We start from the raw sequence: 20,702 nt of genomic DNA, 5'->3' as shown, positions 1-20,702 counted from the left end.
TTATCTGCATTGTAATACACAGGCAACTGAGCTGACTAGCAGAACATCAGTCCATGAAAATTTTCCTGAGCAGGGCCCGGTTTACAGCAGGTAGTACAGCAGGGTCAGAACTGTAAAAAAAAGGCATCTGATAACTTGCTGCAGTATAGTAGTTTACCATGCCCTCAGTTCAAAAAGGGTCTTAGGACTGGTGGCCTCTTTGAGGCTGATTTTATCTTCCACTGGCTACAGGCCCACTGCAATGATTATGTTTCCAGAGTATCACACTACAGTCGGTGCCTGGAACATATGTTTGTTTCTTTTCAGGCACAGCCCAGTATCAAAAGACTCAGTACATGATCCAGGTTTGTAGGGGGTTCTGCTATTGTTGCCCAGGTAATCAAAATGTTGTCACGGTCTTGCAGCAGATTGTCCATTGTTTACTAGAAAATGGTGGGACTGGATGCCACTAACACTAGCCCAAGGGTGGCAAGCCATGTGCTATGGAGGGCCAACAGTCTGATCACCTCATCAGGTGATTTTGTCAATGAGTCATTTGCCTCTACATGTAAAGAGTACTAAACGGTGGGAAAATTGTTTGGTTGGCTGGAAAACCTGCAGACAGCGCACTAGGTGGTGGTACCTGAACAAATCCTTTTGCATTTTAATGTTGTGCTCCTGATGAAGGGTATGATCTCCAATCTGTGCAAATGCTCCAGCTCTTCCTATACGTTTCTCTTTATAGCAAAAAGCAAAAGCTGGGCATGTTAAAGTATGAGGTGGCCTCTGGATCGATGTGCATCCTCACTTTAAAACCTTTGAAGGTGTCCAGCTCATCCTTAAAAATCTCACCGTATCTTTGGATATAGTAATAATATTGCCAGTTCAGTCAGATCTCCCTGAGCCAATCCTGGCCAAGGAGACTAGGACCTGTACCCTCTGCTATCACTAAACTCACTTCTGCCGTCATGAAAGCTTGGGCGAAGCCTGTCTTAGAGTACGTCATCAAACACATCAAAACAGAAAAGTCACGGTTCTCCAACAACTAGTGCAACCCCTCCACAATATAGGTGTTGATTTTACTGGAAAGGCTGTGAACTTTGAAACTCTGGACTACCAGTGAGGGCTTCGAATCACAGCGGTTCAAAGACCAGGTCCTCATATCACTCACACCAGTAACACAACGCAAAACACAACTCTTTTTAGCCTTATTGGAAATTGCAGTAACAATATCTCTCCATTTACTCTGCCCAAGCTTTAGTTTTCTCCACAAACTGACACCCCCAAACAGGACCATATTGCCATGTGGTCTATCTTCCCATCACCCTAACACATTCTCACACATCCTCTTGAATCATCTGCCGAACCAGCTAACGCGCCATCAGCTCGACCAAACGGCTCAAAACAACACTTCTCTGTGCTTTTCTGAACCGCTCTACTGATGCTGGTGCTTTACTGAACCCCCAGAAAAAAACCTTCATGGCAGAACAGGCTCACGTACTGGAAGAAGAGAAGAACATGAGTTGCACAATACAGCAGGAAATGCAATTTGTTTGAGGGCTCATATGTTTGTTGGCAATCATGTATGCTGCAGTTTCACATACTTTCTATTTTCCCATTTGCTACCTCGTTCAAGTTAATGGTATTTCATTGCTTAAAAAAAGTAGCGTGCAAGAGACATTGGTGAGTGAGAAAGTGCAACTAGGAGAAAGAGGAACTAAAATGTTTCAACCTTAATTCATTAAGGTTGAATATTAAATAAGAGAAGATAACACTCATCAACTCTGAGGTAGCAGGCATGTACACACTGTGAAAATACCAAGTGACATGATCAACAGTCTGACAAAGACTTGAGACAGTTTTGACTGTAAATGGGTTTCAAACCTAAACAATGGCAAACACACATTCTCAAAATGAAACTTGAAGACGCTGATGACGAAGTGCAATACAAACATGTGTGTGCTTGTGCCATGCAAACGTGTGTTTTCTCTCACTGAAGCACACCTTTAATTTCAGGTGTTGGAATAAGTCGCAGTACAGTAAGAAAAATATCTCCAAAAAACATATACTTTCTAGCCTGCAATGCTCTGGTAACCTTGCTGAATCTAAATCTATGTAATGCATCTTTCAGGGGTTGTGGTCTATGACTCAGCTCTATGACCATTTGCCATTAGTTATATCCAAGGGCTATAACCCAGGCAAACAGATAATGAAGAAGAGATGCATACACAGTTTGCAACCGATGCATTAGTCAGGAAAAATATCACATTCTGCAAAGGTACAAATCAGTTCCCTTGCAAAATCCTGAATGATGGGATGGCTGCCGTTTCAGTGTGTGTACCATTTTTTTGGATTTCGCAGATCAACAGGGAGAAGAGGGCAGGGTCTGACTGCAGAGTGGGCTTCATCTGGACATACTGGTGGCCACAACACTTCAGTGAAATCCCATGGCATCACTCTTAGCACCCTCTTTGTGACCATTCAAACCATAATCTTTTTCCATTGCTGCGCACCTTTGAGCCAGTTTTTATCTCACATATGGCCCAGCTTTTGGGAGCCACAGTCAGTGTCCAGCATCAAGCCAAATTAAAACCCTCTCCGTCGAATCTGAAGGGCTGAAGGTCGTCAGCAGTTGTGGCGCGACAGAAGTAGCTGACTGATGTTGGAAATATCAAGATGTGATGGACTGCAGCTCCCTGGCCTGAGGGTAAAGCACAGCTACTCTCTGCCTGGGATACTCACTCTTTAAAACTTGCTCTACCCACCACAGTGCATTCGCAGACAGACAGTGGTGAGCTTTAACCAAGAACAAAGTAGAAATGTTTGTTGAAATCATCTTCAAGGCGAGGCAGCTCTAGAAATGCTTTAAAAATTAACAGAGAACCAGGAATCAAAACAATTCCTTATTCATTTCCTGACATTTTGGCTTAGCGTCATGCCAGTGATACAGAGTGAATCCATTACATGTTTTGTGTTAATCTATTTTGCTGTTTGTTTGATATAAAGCATGGGTATTTAAACCACTGCACAATGACGAAATGATACAGATGCATGAACTGTTTCAATGTTTTGCTTACAGTGAGAAGACAGGATCAGGTTCATTTTCTTCCTCTGTTATAGATAAAGTGATTAATTAAGGTGAATGCGCCTCTTAAACAGAAATATACAACATATGTGCCTCTTTTACCCAATCCTAGGCTCATAATTAATGCATAGAGTGAAGGATTTGTTCATGCCTGCTGGCTGTTTTTTAGTCAAACACATATATACAGCATCAACAGACATATGCAACAACATTTGAGCAGTTCTTGGTCACATTTAGCTCTTCTTGTCTGCTTTGACTTGCAGAACAGATGAGCGACAACACTGTTGCCGGCGAGGAAGACAAAAAAAGACGATTTCAAACTGGAGAAGCTCTTTAAAGTCGTTGAGATTAGTTAAAATTGCTGCCAACTGACAACTCTTTGAGTTTCTCTCTGCTGTCGGCAGCATCAGGTACCTGCTAGCTACATTAGTGGGGCAGAGTAAGGAGTGAATATGTTACAGAAGCACTGACTCTGAAGCTGTGTCCGGTCGCACTGGAGCGAGCCAGGCCAGTTTGCGCTGGAGCCGATCGAAAGTTCTTAAATGTGAAACGCTCTGAACTGCTGTACCTTTGTGTATTATAAAGCTGATCCAACTGCCAGAAACAGAGTGACTGAGACATTTCTTTGCTGCTCGCTCTCATTTCGCTTCCTGTGAATCTATGAAACAGCCCCGGAATGGCAGCGCTCCAAAACACAGAACGAAGACGTAGCCTCATCTGTAACATATTTTTACAATGGCTAACATCAGGTTAACGCATTTTGGCACATACGTCTTCATCAGAGCATCTGTTTTTTGGCAGAGCACCCAACCAGAGGAAGGTTATATGAGGAGGCGCACCTGCTATACGTCTTTCACTGCTTGCTCTCATTCTCATCAAGTGCGGCGTAGTCGCAGGACTGACAAGCTGCTGCCTGCAGCCTATTAAAACAACAAACTGAAGAATAATATATACCTAACCGACAGAATCACGTTCTATCCGTTAAATACAATAATCAGCCAAATTATGTCTACAAGATGTAAATCTATGCACTTCTACATGTAGAATTTAATTAAAACATACTCTATTCTAAACAGATGATGTTATTTAGCACAGCAGAAAAAACTGCCACAGTGAATCAGGATGTGGAAAGTTCTTGAGGCAGTGGACATCATCATGTATCATGCAATCATTACATGATTTGGTTTAATGTAGTCTAGCTGTTTTACACATAAACATGGCTGCTTAGCATGTTCGCATATTTTGTCGGTGAGTCATGCCACATCGTCTCTGCCTACCATTCGATAAAGTTTCTTTTTTCCGACAAGTTGAACGTCACGTCTGTCATGGCTGGATAGTGTAAACTGTGAGGAGGAATTCTACGATGCAGTAGATTTTTGGCCACGCAGCACTGGAGCTGGAGCAGATTTAAGTGGCGACAGACGCACTACTGTGTTACTTGCTCTCATTAATTTAACATCACACTCCGTTAACATGCCCTGGAAGTAAAACAGCCTCTTTTGTTCTTTGTTTTTCAGACAGCGGCTGTAGTAAGCGGCGGCGAGCTTTTCTGAATGCAAAGTTTTTGAACGCATGTGGACGTCAGGAACAACAAAGCTGGTGCTGAAATGGCCAGGCGCAATCACACACGGTATTGAATTAGAGCCGTCACGGTGGCTGTCAGTCAGTGCTGAGTTATGGCATCATCAGTGAGTGGCCTTGCACAGGGCAGGCCCCAGATGATACTGTCAAAGCGATGAAACAGGAAACGTCCCCTTTAAATTCATCATATACATTGTAGGTACAGGTGGCGTGTATCATTTGCAAACATCCTGTCTCTCCAACATTTCTCCAAACCTTGGTTTTTACATTAAAGCAGCCCGATCATTAGCGAAAGCATTAGCGACAGGCCAGCGTGTAGTTCAAAAATCCAACTATTTTTATACAGCTTAACATCTATTGTGGTTAAATTGTTTCAGGAAAACAATCAACCCAAATGACATACACTAATGACTTGTCACCCACGCCTCGTATTTTCAGCAATTATCAAAATAACCATTATTCCAAAGAGCGGATGTAAAAGATTCACAATTTCCAATAAAAGTTAATGGGGCGGAAGGGTTTTCCCTGATCTGCAAATCAAATGCTCAGAAACAATGATATGTAACACAAAGAGGCCATGAAACGTCTCTAATCATGACAATATTAAAAATCAATACCCTCACTATCCCTGGTGTTAAGAAACACAGTGTTTGACTGCTCTTCTCCGTGTGTGCCCTACTTCTCAAGGAGCAGCCATCTTCGATATGTGAATAGATGCATAGTAATGACATGGTAGCAGTCACTTCAAAGCTCCTCCCCGTGTTTCGCCACAAGCCAAACTCTTCCACAGGTTCAGGGGGAATGAATCGCCGCATACACGCCCCGACGTGTGAATGACCCCAAAACCTAGCACCTACCTCCAAAATCAGGCCTTAAACGGATGTCATATCCCTTCAGCAACTTGTCCACGGTAGTCTTGGCCACAGACATTCCGGTGCTTCCAGTGGAGGAGCTGAGGGCAGAAAAGAGTCATTTTAGGCAACTGTACCTCAAAAACTATCACTGCACATAGTTTTTTTTCCCCCTAAACGTTAACGACGTGAATGCCGCCTTTGACGAGGAGGCCCTTACATCAACACGGTGAGGTTTTGACAAAAGACGCCACGAAATCCACAAATTTCCTCTAAAGTAAGCGCTGACATGTCATACGTTCTCGGTGTGGCTCTCAGCCTTGCATGCAGTGCATCTAGGCTCACCTGACAGTGAGGAGACAATTTAAATAAGAGCTAAACATTCACACTGCACTGAATAACAGCTAGTAGATGTTTTTTTTTTTGGAGGTTACAGTATATTGTGCATAAATGATATTAAAAGCATACAGACTCTTGTGTTCTCATGAGGGTTCAGAATTTGCCTTGCGTTTGCAATTCCCCTGTTGTAGCCCCACCTACAGAATATTCATCTAATCAGCTGAGAGGATATGATGATGATACACCTGTCAGGTTCTTTATTGATGTCAGTCCTTCAGAACAGTGGCCTTAAAAGTAACGATGTCACAGTTTCTTTGGCTCACCTATCAGGCAGGAGCGCAGGCTTAGTCATGGGCACGTATTTAAAAAAGCTCTGTGTTATAACAGCCCCCCATCATGCTGTCAGAGGCAGACTATCCCCAGGAGGAACGTATAGTCTGCACTAGTCTGACCGCCGCCTATAACATCGGTGCCGTGACCTGCAACACCTGACCGAGGCCGGCCAGCTGAGGTTCCTCATTACGGGGAGGGTGCGGGACGAGCGTGGTGGTGGGGGGTGTACGAGGGGAGGAAGTGGGTTAAAACTGCTCCCCTGATAGGAGCACTAGTCCTTGGCTCAGCCAGGGAAGCACTGTTCAATTAGCTCATAGGTGGGTGCAGCTGTTCATCAAGCTGGCCGGTCACAGGACTTGTGGGTTTGACACCTGGGAGCATCACCATGAGGGAATATCAGCGACACCTGACACGCATACGCTCTCGCTCCCCTTTCGCTTGTTCTTCGGGGTTATTCTAATGGGATCAAAATGTCCAGAAACAAAAAAGAGAGTGCGACCCACTTCTCGGTGAGCACCTCAATCTCATAAGTGAGGCTGTAGGTTACCGCAGACGAGGGAAGGAGCAGGCCACGGGGGATGTGTATCAGCGCCTTCAACAGGAAACACATAAAGGAACTGATTCTGACTGTGGTGGTGCTGGTGAAGGCTTGTGCGGCCATTCACACTGTAAACAACACAAGGACAAGATTATTGAAACGGTAAATCTTGCAGCCTGCCTCTTGTTCTGGGGGCAACAGCAGATGATGACCTGCTGGGATTATTTCGCGACTGGGACTAATCAGGATCCGGTTAATAAAAGTGGGAAGGAGCCCGATTGTGTGAACAGGAATATGAGTTTGCGCTTGTAGAACACAATAAGTGGGCTTGCGGGCCGAGTGTCTCCAGCACTGTAGACTGATACATCTGGCTGCTGTGGCGTAATCAATCGATCGTCGGCTGATTGATCCTATCATAATCATTGGCTGAGCCTCCTGGAGCCTAATGAGGGCTGTCATTTCGGTCGGCTCATGCTTCAATTCGCTCTGCCCAATACACAGAAGTATATCCCCATTTTCATATCGGGAGTAGGTTACGGTTCACAATAGGCTTGATGCCGTGCACGCGCATGTTTTTACGCTCGCGCGCGCCACAGCACCATCTATTAGGGCACATATCGGCATCGATGCCCCTAATAAAGTAGGCCTGGGTACGCCGTTAATGCGATTTGCCACATCTCAGCCTTTTATTGACCGGTAATCACGTCTATTGGTGTGAAGCTTTTTTTCTTTTTTCCCCAAGCAACGTTTTTTCTTACCTTTGAACAAAGCAGAAGAAGGACAAAGCCGCCAGAGCAGAGAAAATTCCACATAATTTATCTTCTTGACGACCCAACATCTCCACAAATCCTTATATATAGTTTCTATAATCCAACCAGTCCAGTGGTCCTCCAGGAAATGCACAAAGTAAAAACCGGCAATCAAAAAAAAAATAATTGCCTTTTAAAAATGTCGAATAAACTAGCCTACATCTACGCATGCGATGTCTTCATTAAAATAGGCTTCTCGATTAAAAAAAAAAAAAATCTCGTAATTGGCCCCCGCTGTTTTCCCCGGCTATGGAAATCCGTGCAGGTCACAGAGCCCCTCGACCAACACCAGAAGATCAGACATCTTGCTCAAAAAAGCAGCAGACACAATACTTTTAAAAGTGATGACAAGTATTCTTCCCCTTAAAAAAAACAAACACTGGCATGAAGCAGCAGCCTCCCGGTGATCAAATTGGCGGATGAAATCTCCCAGTCCAAATCTGCAGGAGAGGCATGGTTCCAGCGATGCTCCAGCGCCAGACTATTCCACAACGTGATGCTGTTAAAAGATATTTGTTTGAGCTGGAAACGCTGGTCGGCTGGAGGGGAGCGGTGGGTTCAAAAAAAAGACAAATGAAATCTTCATTCCCTTTTTTTTTTCTCTCCCCCCCCGTTGCTGCCGCTGATGATGATGTAGATCAGCGCAAAGTCACTGAGGGGAAAATGCACATTGAAAAAAGCACTGGGTAATATCTGATGCAGACGTCAGAGCAGGCTATATCACTCCTCTGTGGAAAAAAAAAAAATTAGATGCCGAGAAATATGGATGGCCACTAAGACGCCAATGCACGTATCACAGCGCCGGGCTTCACATCACAGATGCAAACCGATCTGAAAAGTCCACTTGCCTCCGCGCGCTGCCCAACGATAAATGGCGTTTGGACACGTTAATGTGGTCTCGTCTTCTCCTGGACACACTCAACAAATGACAGAGAATCAACAGTGCGAAGAGACATGATGAGCAAATCTTTTCTCCTCCTTTCGGTTTCTTCTAGTTCTTAGTTGAAATTAAAATGATGTCCTAATGGGGGGAGAAGGGGGGACACCTAAGGTGAATTCCTTAGCGACAGCCTGTTCATGCGCTCAGTTGTCTGGCTATTCTCTCTAAAGCCCATTAGGATGCTGTGAGTGTGCGCCCGGTGCGTTTTCATGCATTTCTTCCACTTTTCTGAAACTCGCACACACACACAGACATGCACCCACACACAACCATGCATGCGCGCACACACAACACGAGCACGCGCAGTCTTTTTTTTTTTTTTTTTTTTAGTGATCTATTTCTTATTTATGTAATTCCTCTTTCGGATGTGAAACATAAACATCCTTAGTGGAAATTGCCAACGCGCACATCACAATTCAAGAATCGCACGAGCTTGTGTTTTATACAGAGAAGGAGGTTTTCTTCAGGGATCTCTGTGCTGTCCAGTTGCTAAGCAACCCAGCCAGCACTGATGCAGTTGTGGTGATTCGAAGGCTATGCGCAAAGGCTCATTTAAAGGAGCAGACCCAATGCTGTCACCACTGTGGTGTCAGTGGGACAAAAGCAGGCAGCGACTGATGTACCGTGGAGCCATTCCTGATACAAGAATACATGGAGCAGAAATGTGGCATGTCAGGGATATCACACTTTATTTCTGCTTCATCATCATTGTCCTCCTCATCATCAGTGTCGTCAGGGCCACAAGCGCAGCGATAAGAGTCGCAGAGTCAATCAATCTATGGCCTCGGATTTTTTTTTTTTTTTCCAGTTTGAAACATGGTCATAGTCAGCAGGAATTTGTTGCTGTTGAATATTCTCTGCTGTCCTTCGTACCCTGAAGAAGAGGAAGACTCAGTTTGTCCCTCCCAAAGGTGATGTCACAGCACTCAACAAAGAGGATACACTGACAGAGAAGGAAAAATGACTATTCTGTTTGATTTTCCGGCGATGTTTGCTGGATTGAACAGTAATGTCAGTGTAAAACAAACAAACAAAAAAAAAATAGATTAATTCTACATTTGTATTTTGGCCTTTCTGTGCTCTGGCTTCAGGAGAGACTGTCCTCAATCACTCCAGTCATGAGGCCGACATAATGTGGACATTTCAAACAGAATGGCATTGCAATTACGTAGTGTGCATCAAAGGGTAACACCACGACTGACCATGACCTGGCACCCAAGGGTGAGCAGATATCATAACATGATCTGCAAGACACAGAGCAGCTTTCACGGCTCATGTTCCATCACAGGAGTGAATGGTTATACCTGCAAACGTCCACAGTGTGATGGCTGTATATCTGCTGCGAAGAATTAAAGTGTTAGTTAAAGACGCAGTGTGTAAGATTTAGGGGGATCTATTAGCAGAAATGGAATATTATATTCATAAGTATGTTTTCATTAGCGTACAATCACCTGGAAATAAGAATCACTGTGTTTCCGTTACCTTAGAATGAGCTCTTTACACCTACAGACATCCTCTTCCACAGAGTCCGCCATGTTGCTACAGTTTCTACAGATCGGACAAACCAAACGGTGGCTCGAGACAGCAGCTTTATATGTAGTTTTTCATAAGTTTCACGGCCACCATAGGTTCTCCTACATGCTTGGGATGGGGAGGGTGTGGTGAGGGGTATTCACGTGGCTGTGATCTGCAACCTCACAACTAGATCTCAATCCTACACACTGGGTCATCGATTATTCAGCTGAGTGTGTGGATGTTCAGTTGTGACACTGGAAACAGTTGTTTGACAAGAAAAACATGAATCCTTAACTCAGCCGAAGAAGACCATGAGATGCAATCAAATAAACCACTGAAGTTCTTCAAAGACCTTTTGTGGAGGAGAGTTTGCCTGCAGTCTCAAAAACCTGTTGCTGGTCTGCTTCTTACTTCTTGCGTGTTAGCCTACACTTCAGTGACATAGATGGGCTTTTTGGGCAGCACAAGGTTCAAGGGGTCTTCAGTGGGAGGTACTTTCAGTGGCCACAATTTAGAGTTTGTAAGTCTGGATCAACTAATAACTCCTCATATACAAGAAGTGGGGCTATTTGCATCAGTTATTACAAGAAAATGCCTCTAATTCTCACTTTTTCCAACACAAAGACATATATTGTGCATATCTAAATTCATTTCTGTTCGTACGAACATCATCAGTGAGGGAAGTTGAGGTTACAAAAGGTTTTGTTTTTTTGTTAAATGAATAGCGGTCTGAAACTTTTTGGAGACTAAGGAAGGGTCTTTCATTTTTCCATGTCCCAGATTCCCACATATAATAAAATATCTGTCCCAGATCCTTTATTTCATCCTGTTCTTGTGGTATTTAGTGAAAAACCAGCCTAAAGAGCCCACCATTTTTTCACTAGCCAACAGCTGCCTTCATAGTCGTTCAGAATTAACCTATATAATGCATGTTAAATACAACCCAGCCTGTTCTACTAATGGGTGAAGCAAAAAGCAGAGGCCCTTTAGCAGCACTCACTCACTTATTCAGTGACAGTGGTGATGGTGGTTACCACTGCTGCTGAATAAAATAATGTAGCGGCTCTAGAATGCTCAGTAAACAGGACACACCGTTTGCTATGTTTACCATCATTTTTCCATTTGCTGATTCCACTCCTAATGTGTGACCTGAACTAGTCAACCAATGGGCTTCCACCTCTGAAACTGTAGTAGATCCCTTACTCAACCTGTACCACATTAGTTTTAAAAGTGGGATTCAGTGACTTAAATGCAAATTATTCACCAGACCATTTGAGAATAAATAACTATTTTGACTTACTCCCGTTGTTTAATCAGTGTATTCATGCATAGGCACCAAGGCAACAGTAACCGTGTGCGGGATAATCGCTGAAGAAGCAGACTTGTCCATGTGTGTACTGTTTGATGGTCGTCCATCCCACATGTTGGTGCAAACCAGTGTGGAGCAGTGTCCGCACAGTACAGTAATGGAGTGTAATATGGAGTTAGAGCATGTGTGACAGCACGTTAGATGGATCCCTTCGGTCTCTGGTCATACTCGTTCTGTTTTCCTCAATAGTCGGTCACACTTGCAACAGCGCTCCCATTCACATCATTCTCTGACTACTGCAATTAACTCTAATTGGCATCTATGACAAGGAGATCCGAGCCCCTGAGATGTGCATGCACCATGCTCTTTTTTGCTCCATTCATATGTTGCATAACACATGTGAGTTACTGGGTCACCCTTGCTCCTCTGATATAAATAGTATCACATGGTTAATGCATTGGTGCCTTCCAGTCACTCCCTGTTTCTCTTGCTGTTCATATCTGTCAAACACCCCAATCGACTCTGAGTAACTGTATCTAACTGATGTGTTTCAACATGTTTCCTCCCTTCTTCATGCGACCTTGCCATCAGTCAGTGGCAAAAGTGAGTATATGTGTTTTCCAAAAGGGGGTGACTTAATGAGAGTTCACTTAACGTTAATGTGTTGTGGGATTTTGCGCGCTCCCTTTGATTAGAGAATGCAATCAAGGCTTCTCACGAAGAAGTTTCACTTGCGACAACACAGTCTGTAACTGTGAGGTGAAGTGGCAGCTCAAGTTCACGTTTGGGCTCCTTTACTGTGTTAAATCAAGACGGTAGCTCCACTGTCTCACCTTGGTTTGGAAAAGCAGACCAGGCGACCACGCTGGAGAGACAGAGAGCAACACTGGCCTGCTGCATCTGAACTCGATGACCTGCGTCTTTACAATTGTGTTACCGGACTTGGTTTACCTGGTCTAGATGGGGGAGTGGGTGATGTGACTTCACCAGGACAACACAAACTGTCCTTGGCCTCTGTCATGCTGCTTCTGTCTGTCCCACCCCTTCATGTTCAGTGCTTACATTTATAGCTGAAAGTCCTTCTTCAAATAGATGAACCCCCTTGCCAAACCCTGAAATCTCAAATTGGGAGTTCAGTTGACCTCCTGACCTAATTAAGAATGATTTGGACAACCCTCTAATAGCCTCATAAAGTCAGAGTCGGGTTAAAACAAATGATCTGCAGTTTGGTGGCATGTGAATCATTTTTAATCCATAAAGGGGTAACGTATGTACTGTGTGACTTCACACCAGCAGGTCAAAGCAGCACTGCGAGAGCTCACCTCCCCTCTGTGTAACAGCGCACCTGACAAGCTTTGAGAAAATGAAGGTTCAACTTCAATGTACATCACGTTGCCATTGACCGTAGAGATGAGATTAGAGGCTTTGAAAACACACGGCACACGGCTCTGAAGCACTACCTCGAAGCAGGCTACCAGGCAATTGTTGCTATGCTACCGTAGAAAGCCCAATCAAAGTGCAGTGTGTTGCTCGTTGAGGCTGAACTGCACCGCAATGTTCCAAATACTTGTGTCGAGCGCTGTTTACACTCGAACCATAGATAGCACACAAGAAAGCAGGAAAGTGCATGCTAATGCTTCCGCTCTGTCCACCTCAGGTTTCTGCAGGGAAAAACACAACCGTGTAAACAAGCCAGAATGATGCATCACATGAATCACATCCTCTATTGATCATTATACTCAGTGTGGGGTGGCATATAACCTACAGAATGGCAGGTGTATGTGATTTAGGACCTCAGCTTGACATGAATGGCATCCATTCATGATTATTAAATGAATGAAAATCAAGTTTTTAAACCTTGTTGACACGATGGCAGGGACGTGTTCTGCTTCGGTTGAGCCGTCACGTTTTAGAGAAAATTTTGCAGTACTACACAAAAACAGATGCCACAAAACTTACGCATGCTACGTCCAATAAGTGTTGGATGTGCTAGATAATGCTAACCGATGTCAGCTCGCCAAGTTCCATCGTGATTCATGTCAAACGCTGACAGGACATTTTGTTTGGCTTTGAGGTGCTGGTGAATAAAGTTATGGCAAACGTTATTCTCGTTCGACAGAGAGCAGAGCTGCTGAATTAGATGTCGCAATGGTGCAAACTTCACATGACTTCGGGGCCGTTCGCGAAGAAAGCATGATAAAGGTCTTCATGAGCTGCTAGTGTAGCATTGGTAAGATGCGGTTAGGTAAGCTCTCCTTCCGTTCGTGTTCGCCCGAGCTGCAGGTAAGCAGCAGAGAGGTGGGTGGATATAGAGGTGGAGACTGCACGTACTAAATGAAGACGAAGAGTTACATTCTAAGCCATTTTAAGGCTTTTTTTTGTCCATGACAAAAAAAAAAACTTGTAAATATGTCCCTTTGATGAACAGAGATGAGGTTTTAGAGGTTTAATCAATGCCAGCAGAGGAATTTCAAACATGGTCATAAAATGAAAGACAAAGGCTTCGATATTTACTGCTTGGTTTCATGCTCGATTGTTCAGTTCGGGTGTTAGATCGCTCACAGCAATGTACCAATGTAACAACATAATTGGAAATTAATGAACATGTCCTTATTGAGCATAAACAAGAAAGTCATGGCCCTTGAAGAAAATGAGGGGAAATATAATATATATTTTAAAAAGATCAATGATGATGACATGAGCTGCTTGTCCTCTGGGGGTCTAAATAATAACCACACCAAGCAGAAGACTCGATGTGTGACACCGCCCTCTGTGAGATCATTCCTGCTTTGTATTTTTTGAGTCCACAGCTGAACACACGGCGGCCGAACACACGGCCTACCTGTTCATCCTTCAAAGTGAGGAAACGGACGCCGCCCTGCAGGCAGCGCACAACTAACTGACCTGAAACACTCGTCTGTCCTCTACGCCAGAGGAGTGCACATCTCGAGCGGCCGCATGGTTCGCCGGCTCCAAAATTAGCATGGGTGAGGTGCAGCACTTGATGCTAAATAGCTATTGATGGAGGACAAACACTAATACGAATCTGTAATTCTGCCCCTTACCTCACCCATGTCCCTTTGCAACTCTCAGTGCATTTCATTTATAGAACACTCGGGGTGGTGCATATTTAACCAGACCCCCGTGGCCTTTTATTGATACAATCAAAATAATTAATTAAGTGTTTGTAAAGGTCTGGCACAAGGTTAATCTTCTCAATGGTTTATCAATATCAAAACAGCGCGTCTGTGACACATACGTCGTCCGGCAAAGTCTGCAGTCAGTAACAGCGTTACCTCTCTGCCTCTTGAGAGTCAGCGTATGTAAGTGTGCTTGTTTGTCTTTGCATGTGTGAGTAGGTACATGCTGTCTGCATGTGTATCGTGTCATATATTCCTCTTCGTTTTTATACTCCATGTATCTTTTATATTGCACTGTCTAGATGGATTTCAGCGTGCCATTGATTTATCTTTTATCAAACGCAGTCGTACTGTTTCTCCCACTGAGGTTGGCTTAAATCTGCACGGCAGAGCCCTTCAGCTGGTCATTCTCTTATTCCTCTGGCGAAAGGGTAACTCATGTAATGCCCTCATTTGCATTCAAAGTGTCCTCATTTCTTTTCCCCTTAAAATTCAAATGTCAAAGCCTGATGCAACAGCCTTCAGTTGTCTAGATAGCGCAGAAACAATGAATGTCAACAGCGAAGCAGACAGGGATTCACCACTATGCACCGAAAATATGTAGCATTTCATAAATAGTAGCATTTTGTCAAAAATAGCACTGTAGCATCCCTTCCTCTTTTCCTATCTGTATTCTACGTGGGATTTCTACACGGAACTCCTACGAGAAAGGGTTAATGAATTCCTCACACAGATAGATATTGCCATGGAAACAGCTGCGTGACTGCTTGCAGCTTGTATACACACAGGAGAAAAAAAAACAATGGTGCCAAAGGTATTTTAAAATTCAGCGAGCAGAGGCTTTCCAGTGCACATAGCTGCATTTAAGATTTTTTTTTCTTTTTTTAACAAGCACCGAGCCACAAAGACAGAGGAGTAGCCACCTTGGACCCTCACCCCTGGTCCTCCACCCTCTCTCTCTCTCTCCATCTTTGCAATTCAAAGGAATGTGATTGGCATTGGAGATGCATTTGCAATAGCCATGGAGTTAATGCATTCAAAAATATGAGGTCTGGATGTGGTAGATGGGAAATAATACTCTGCTCTGTCATTTCCTTTGCAATAACAAAGTACACACACACACACACAGATACTCAGCCACTAAAACACACACGTGCACACACACACACTAACACAATTCCAGCAGAGAATAATTAATTCACAATATGAAACAGACCTAAGGCAATGTGCCTCGCGGTCGAGCTGAAGAAGAAGGAATAGATTGAGGGCCGTGATGCTTCTTACACTCCCAAATACAAAAATGTACAAATACACAAAACCATGCATGGCTGCACACACACACACACACACACACATTGTGCACACGTACATGCAATACTTATTTGTCCCTTAAGATTATACAATCCCGCCCGTGTTTTCAAAATAGGTGGCACAGTACACTATGTGCTGCTGGGATAACCTAATCCATCTCAGCACAAAAACATGTTCTTTTAGTGCCATTAGCCATCCTCCCAATAGCAAGTCAATAGTCTCTCGCACTGCCCAAATGGACTTTTATGCTTGAGTCTGCAAATATGGCTCTATAGGTTGGTTTCTACAGCATTCACTGCTGGCACTCAGTTGCTGAAGCAAAATAACTGTGTTTAGATTCATAAATATTTTGAGATGCATTGAAAAGCTTTTAAGTCCATAGAGAGGAGTTGGCATAGTGATGCAAGGAGCTGTAGGTGCAGAAAGCGTGGCGCACGGAGTGTTCGGTAAACAAACAAACAAACAAATAGAAAAGACACATAAACGGGGACAAGCGCAGACGTTAAAACAGATGAGCCTTTTTTGTGACTTGCACAAATCTACGTGTCTCTCCGTGCATTTTGGACTAAAAGGCTCTCGTTCACTGGAGGTTGTTATTTTTCCTCCTCCAATTAGAAACAAGAGCAGGGAATTCTCCCAGGAACTGAACCACATTCCATCAGCATGTGTCCTGTCCATTAAGCTGGATGTTGAGTGTGTAGCATGCTCCATTTTTGCAGAAACGTACACTATACCGTAAGGCAACAGCACGTTCTTCATGCTTTAAGCAGCACGGTCATGTAATCTCGTGCAGCTGCAAGACAACAGTTTGGTTTGGTGAGAAAATATTCAATAAATTGTGTATCTTAAATCTACTATTTCAGATTCTTTGCAGAAAAGAAAATTTGTTTAAAAGCAATTTTGAAAGAGTCCATGATGTTGCTTTTCATTTGTTCCCTGCCACAATAACAATGCAGTAAAACAGGAAACAGGAAAATGAATGCACACACATCTTGTGTGTTGACAAAAAATGAATTCAGGCTATTTTCAGAACTCAACAAACACCAGCTATAATTAGTGAGGAAATGTCACAGGCCGGGGCTCACAGGGGATCACTTAATTCATCGTTTGAGCTCAGGCCGATGCATCGGTTTGTGAGTCTCATTCATCCAGGTTAATTAAAAAGAGACGGACTTCGGCAATCCCCTCATCACACAGCAGGACGAAATGTGGTCAAGTATAATTACACAGCTGTAAGCAGATCATAATTGGATAATAATTTTTTAGTAATTCCTTTTGGGATCCAATCCTCCACTGGGAATTTTTAATTGATGAGATAGCTCACAGCTGCCAGAAGTTACAAGATTAGGTGACTATCACAGCTTATCACACAAGCACAGAGAAGTAAGTCATAAAGCAAATTAGTGGGAGGCTCTATGACTTTGTCAGGCAGGTACGAAGAGATATTATCTTATTTGCTAAATGAGCCATGGATGGACACTATCATTTTTTATAGCTACACATTACACGCCGGGCTTGCACAGAGACACGCAGGCAAAACACGGAGGGTGCGTTTTGCCTTTTCAGTCTAAAATTTTAATGTGTCTAATTATAAACAAAGATTTTCAACAAAATAAGATTTGAGGGTCCACGATCAATCCAAAAACAAGTGAGGTGTTAAAAGAACAGTTTGCCCGTGTGTCAGCATTTCATTCATTTCTGTGAACTACACTAAATGAAATCTATATCTTTAAAGTTTAGATAATTACTCAGGATAGAAACTAAAAGAAATCTCACAGGATGAGAGCACAGTAAAGACCTGACCATCGAGAATTCACTCTGTGCTCATCGGCCTCGTCCTGCACGAGAGGAGTACACAGTTAAAACAGCCAAAGAGCGAACAGAACAACGGCAGATAGAACAAAAGTTAACAGCTAATAGAACAAGCGTCAGGGAGAAAAAACACTGAATTTGGCAAAAAAAATAAGCCTATTAAGTATAAAATATGTCACATAGTCAGGGGTCGTCAGTTTGCTCAATGAAAGAAAAAGGGGTCAAAAGGCTGGGACCACTGTTTTAATGTAAACCTTTGCTATAAAATGAATAAGCATAATTTCCCAAATTTTGCAGATGTCTTTACTTTACGTTTTTCTAATCTTACATCTTCTAACATCTGTACAAATATTCCTTCCTCCTGATGACTGTGTATGGACGTTGCTCTCTAGTAGTTCCTTAAACTAAAATCTTTATTCATGACAAATTTGTTTCTTTGAAAATCTCAATGAAAACGCACATGACAGAGAAAGAGAGAGATTCTTTCTTCATCTTCACGGAAAAGAAAGATCATGCATCAAACTGTTCATGTTCATCCTTGAAACAACTGCTGTTTCAAACCACTCAGTGCCTCGGATGTCACACTGACACACACACACACACACACACACACACACACACACAAAACTGTCTTTGACTACATTATGAAATCATAGGTTTATGTTAGAAGTTGCTGTGACTTGTCTCACTGTCTTTCCGCAGGCAGGAGGTTCTCACCAATGTCGTCAGGTCACAAGTCCCCATCACCCACACCTCCAGAATAATGCCTGCCAGCTGCTGTGACTGACGTGAAGTCACATTTTCACTTTGTAATTATTTCTGAGACACTTGAGCCAACTGGGATCGGAGTGGCAAAAGAAACGTATAATAACTGGGTGATACACAGTAACACGAGGCAAAAATACAAGCCACTCCTTTAGCCTGAGAACAAAATGTCTTGCGGCTGGCAGTCGGTGGCTCATAGCGCCGTCCTCCATCTTGAAGCAGGTGAAAATGAAGTTCCAGTGAGCAGGAAGCGTCAGAACAGAGAGGAAATCTCAGCAGCTGGTGAGTTGTGTTGATTCACTCGTGTTGATCAATAATCCTATCAAGCCGCCGCAGATATATTGTGGTCATTTTGTGCGACGGGCAGTAAAATCTTACTTATTACCCCCTTACAGTAATGTGGAGCTGTTATTTATTGCAGACATTATTTAGCCTGATATTCGCTTTTGAATCAGCTCCGGCTGGATGCTGACCTTGAGCCTCTGTCTTATCACCACACTTTCATTATAAATATCTGGACACGCGGCACACAATCCCGTAGATTGATATAAATTTTACTTTTGGACAAAAATGTATAATAAAACAGTGACAACGCTCCACTGAAATGAAACGTCACTGAAATTGATGGGTTACATTTCAGCAGCTGTAAAATCCCTTTTTATGTAGCTGGACTGTAGCATCTGGAAGAAAACGTGCTGTCTTCACTCTTCACTTTATTTATTTATTTTGCTTCACCAGAGCAGTCAGTACATTTATCGTACATAAAGGATATTTCTAGTAAATATGCATGTGTCAACATTATTTTGCAAATTCAATATCTCAGTTTAAGTGCTAAATGAGAAATTACAGTTTCTGGACAGTGCACTACTCACACTGTGCACTGTATGTGAACGAACAGCGCTCCAGAACCTCAAAATAAAATACTTTGTTTCCTTGTTTTTTATTTCGTTTTGGACTTTCATTTCAACTTTCATCCCCTTTACTTTGACACAAGTACAACAATGATACCGTTTAAATGTTCTAAACCAAAATCATCCAACAATGCCAAACACCTCCTGCACTGTGTCATACCTATTGATTTCTGATTAGTAGCAACATGCACTGTCTGTTCCTGACGCTCTCATATGTACACTATACACTTTATTTCACTTGTTCTGTTAACATTCTGCCATTTTATGGGCCAGTAATATACAGCACATGTCACGGTTCAGGGCAGGCCTTCAGGAACAGCTGCACGCTGACCTTCAAACCCTAAACCCAGACAGCCAATCACAGCCAATCTGTCAACGCGTTGACACAGCTTCCGGTTTCTGTCCAAATGCCCGTGTTTCAGGGCTGCAGCTCGCTGTACCTCCACACTGAGGAGAGCACAGCGGCAGTGGTGCACAGAGGTGCTGGAGCAAAGCGGCCCTTGCTTGTGATTAAATGAAAGGCACACACCACATAAATTGCATTGCCCTCCCACTCAATCTCAAATAGCATTTCAGGGGCCTGAAATTTTAAACTTACCGCGTTATTTCAGTTCTGTTACATGCCTCAACCTTGGCGGTGTTATCAGGGCCGAAGCTCTTAGTCATATCTCGATCTATAGCACAACCTCTGCCTTCATACGCTTTCATGTGGCCTGGCTGGCTGGAAATATGCCATCATTTTCCTTATCAGTGATAGATATTCCTGTTTTCCAGACTTTAACAACAAGCTAAGCCCCCAACAATGCAGTTAAGCCTTTCTTGGCTGAAATTTTGATGAGGTGGAGACTCTGGAGCCTCCTACAGAAACCATGCAGGCTAACTGTTTGGCCTCCCAAAGCCAACCATCTGGTAGCAGACAAACCCACGCCTCAGAGGAAGGCCTTTGTAACTCCTCAGCCACTCAGCTGGACAGATAAATTACAGTGCCCACACACACAGAGCCAGAACAATGAGCGCAGACACTGCACTACAGACTTGCTATTGTGCATTAAGTTACTGGCTGACCAGTACCAAAGGTTGGTCACAGGAGAGGGACACAAAGCCCTGGACGGCCATTCTAACCCAGAACCTGTTTAATATGAGATTTTTTAATGTGTGAGGGAGCAGCAGAGACAGCGGTGGGCCACTGATGCAGATGGCTTATGTATAATGACCCACAATAACCACCACCATCATGTCTTGGGGAGTGCAGTGGAGTCGAAAGCGCTCTTCAGCCCGTCCATGGACAAAATCCAGAGCAAATATGACAGCCCGGGGGCCCCTGCTCAGGTTGGCTGTTAAATGAATCGCTATCAGAACCTAGTTATCTATCTTTAGTTGTCCCAACGCACACATTGACAGGCTTTGCAAGCATCCCTCACTCGAGCAGCCTGACTACAACCAACATGCATACATGATGGCTGAGCCCACATTTCAGAGGTGCC

The 20,702-nt window shown here is 43.5% G+C and overlaps 1 protein-coding gene across 1 annotated transcript in view; it reads right to left on the bottom strand.

Moving 5' to 3' along the window:
* Positions 1-5,587, bottom strand: part of gabrb4 (gamma-aminobutyric acid type A receptor subunit beta4) — a 53,186-nt gene extending 47,599 nt beyond the window's left edge. Inside the window, exon 1 of the mRNA XM_041951981.1 lies at positions 5,503-5,587. Within this exon, the coding sequence (XP_041807915.1) occupies positions 5,503-5,575 (73 nt within the window). The 5' untranslated portion in view covers positions 5,576-5,587. The remainder of the gene's footprint in view (positions 1-5,502) is intronic.
* Between the last annotated feature and the right edge of the window lie 15,115 nt (positions 5,588-20,702).

Source organism: Chelmon rostratus, chromosome 14, assembly GCF_017976325.1.
Source record: "Chelmon rostratus isolate fCheRos1 chromosome 14, fCheRos1.pri, whole genome shotgun sequence".
NCBI classification, from domain to species: domain Eukaryota; kingdom Metazoa; phylum Chordata; class Actinopteri; order Chaetodontiformes; family Chaetodontidae; genus Chelmon; species Chelmon rostratus.
Note: the sequence above shows the minus strand (reverse complement) of the source record. Positions and strands in the feature narration are given on the sequence as shown.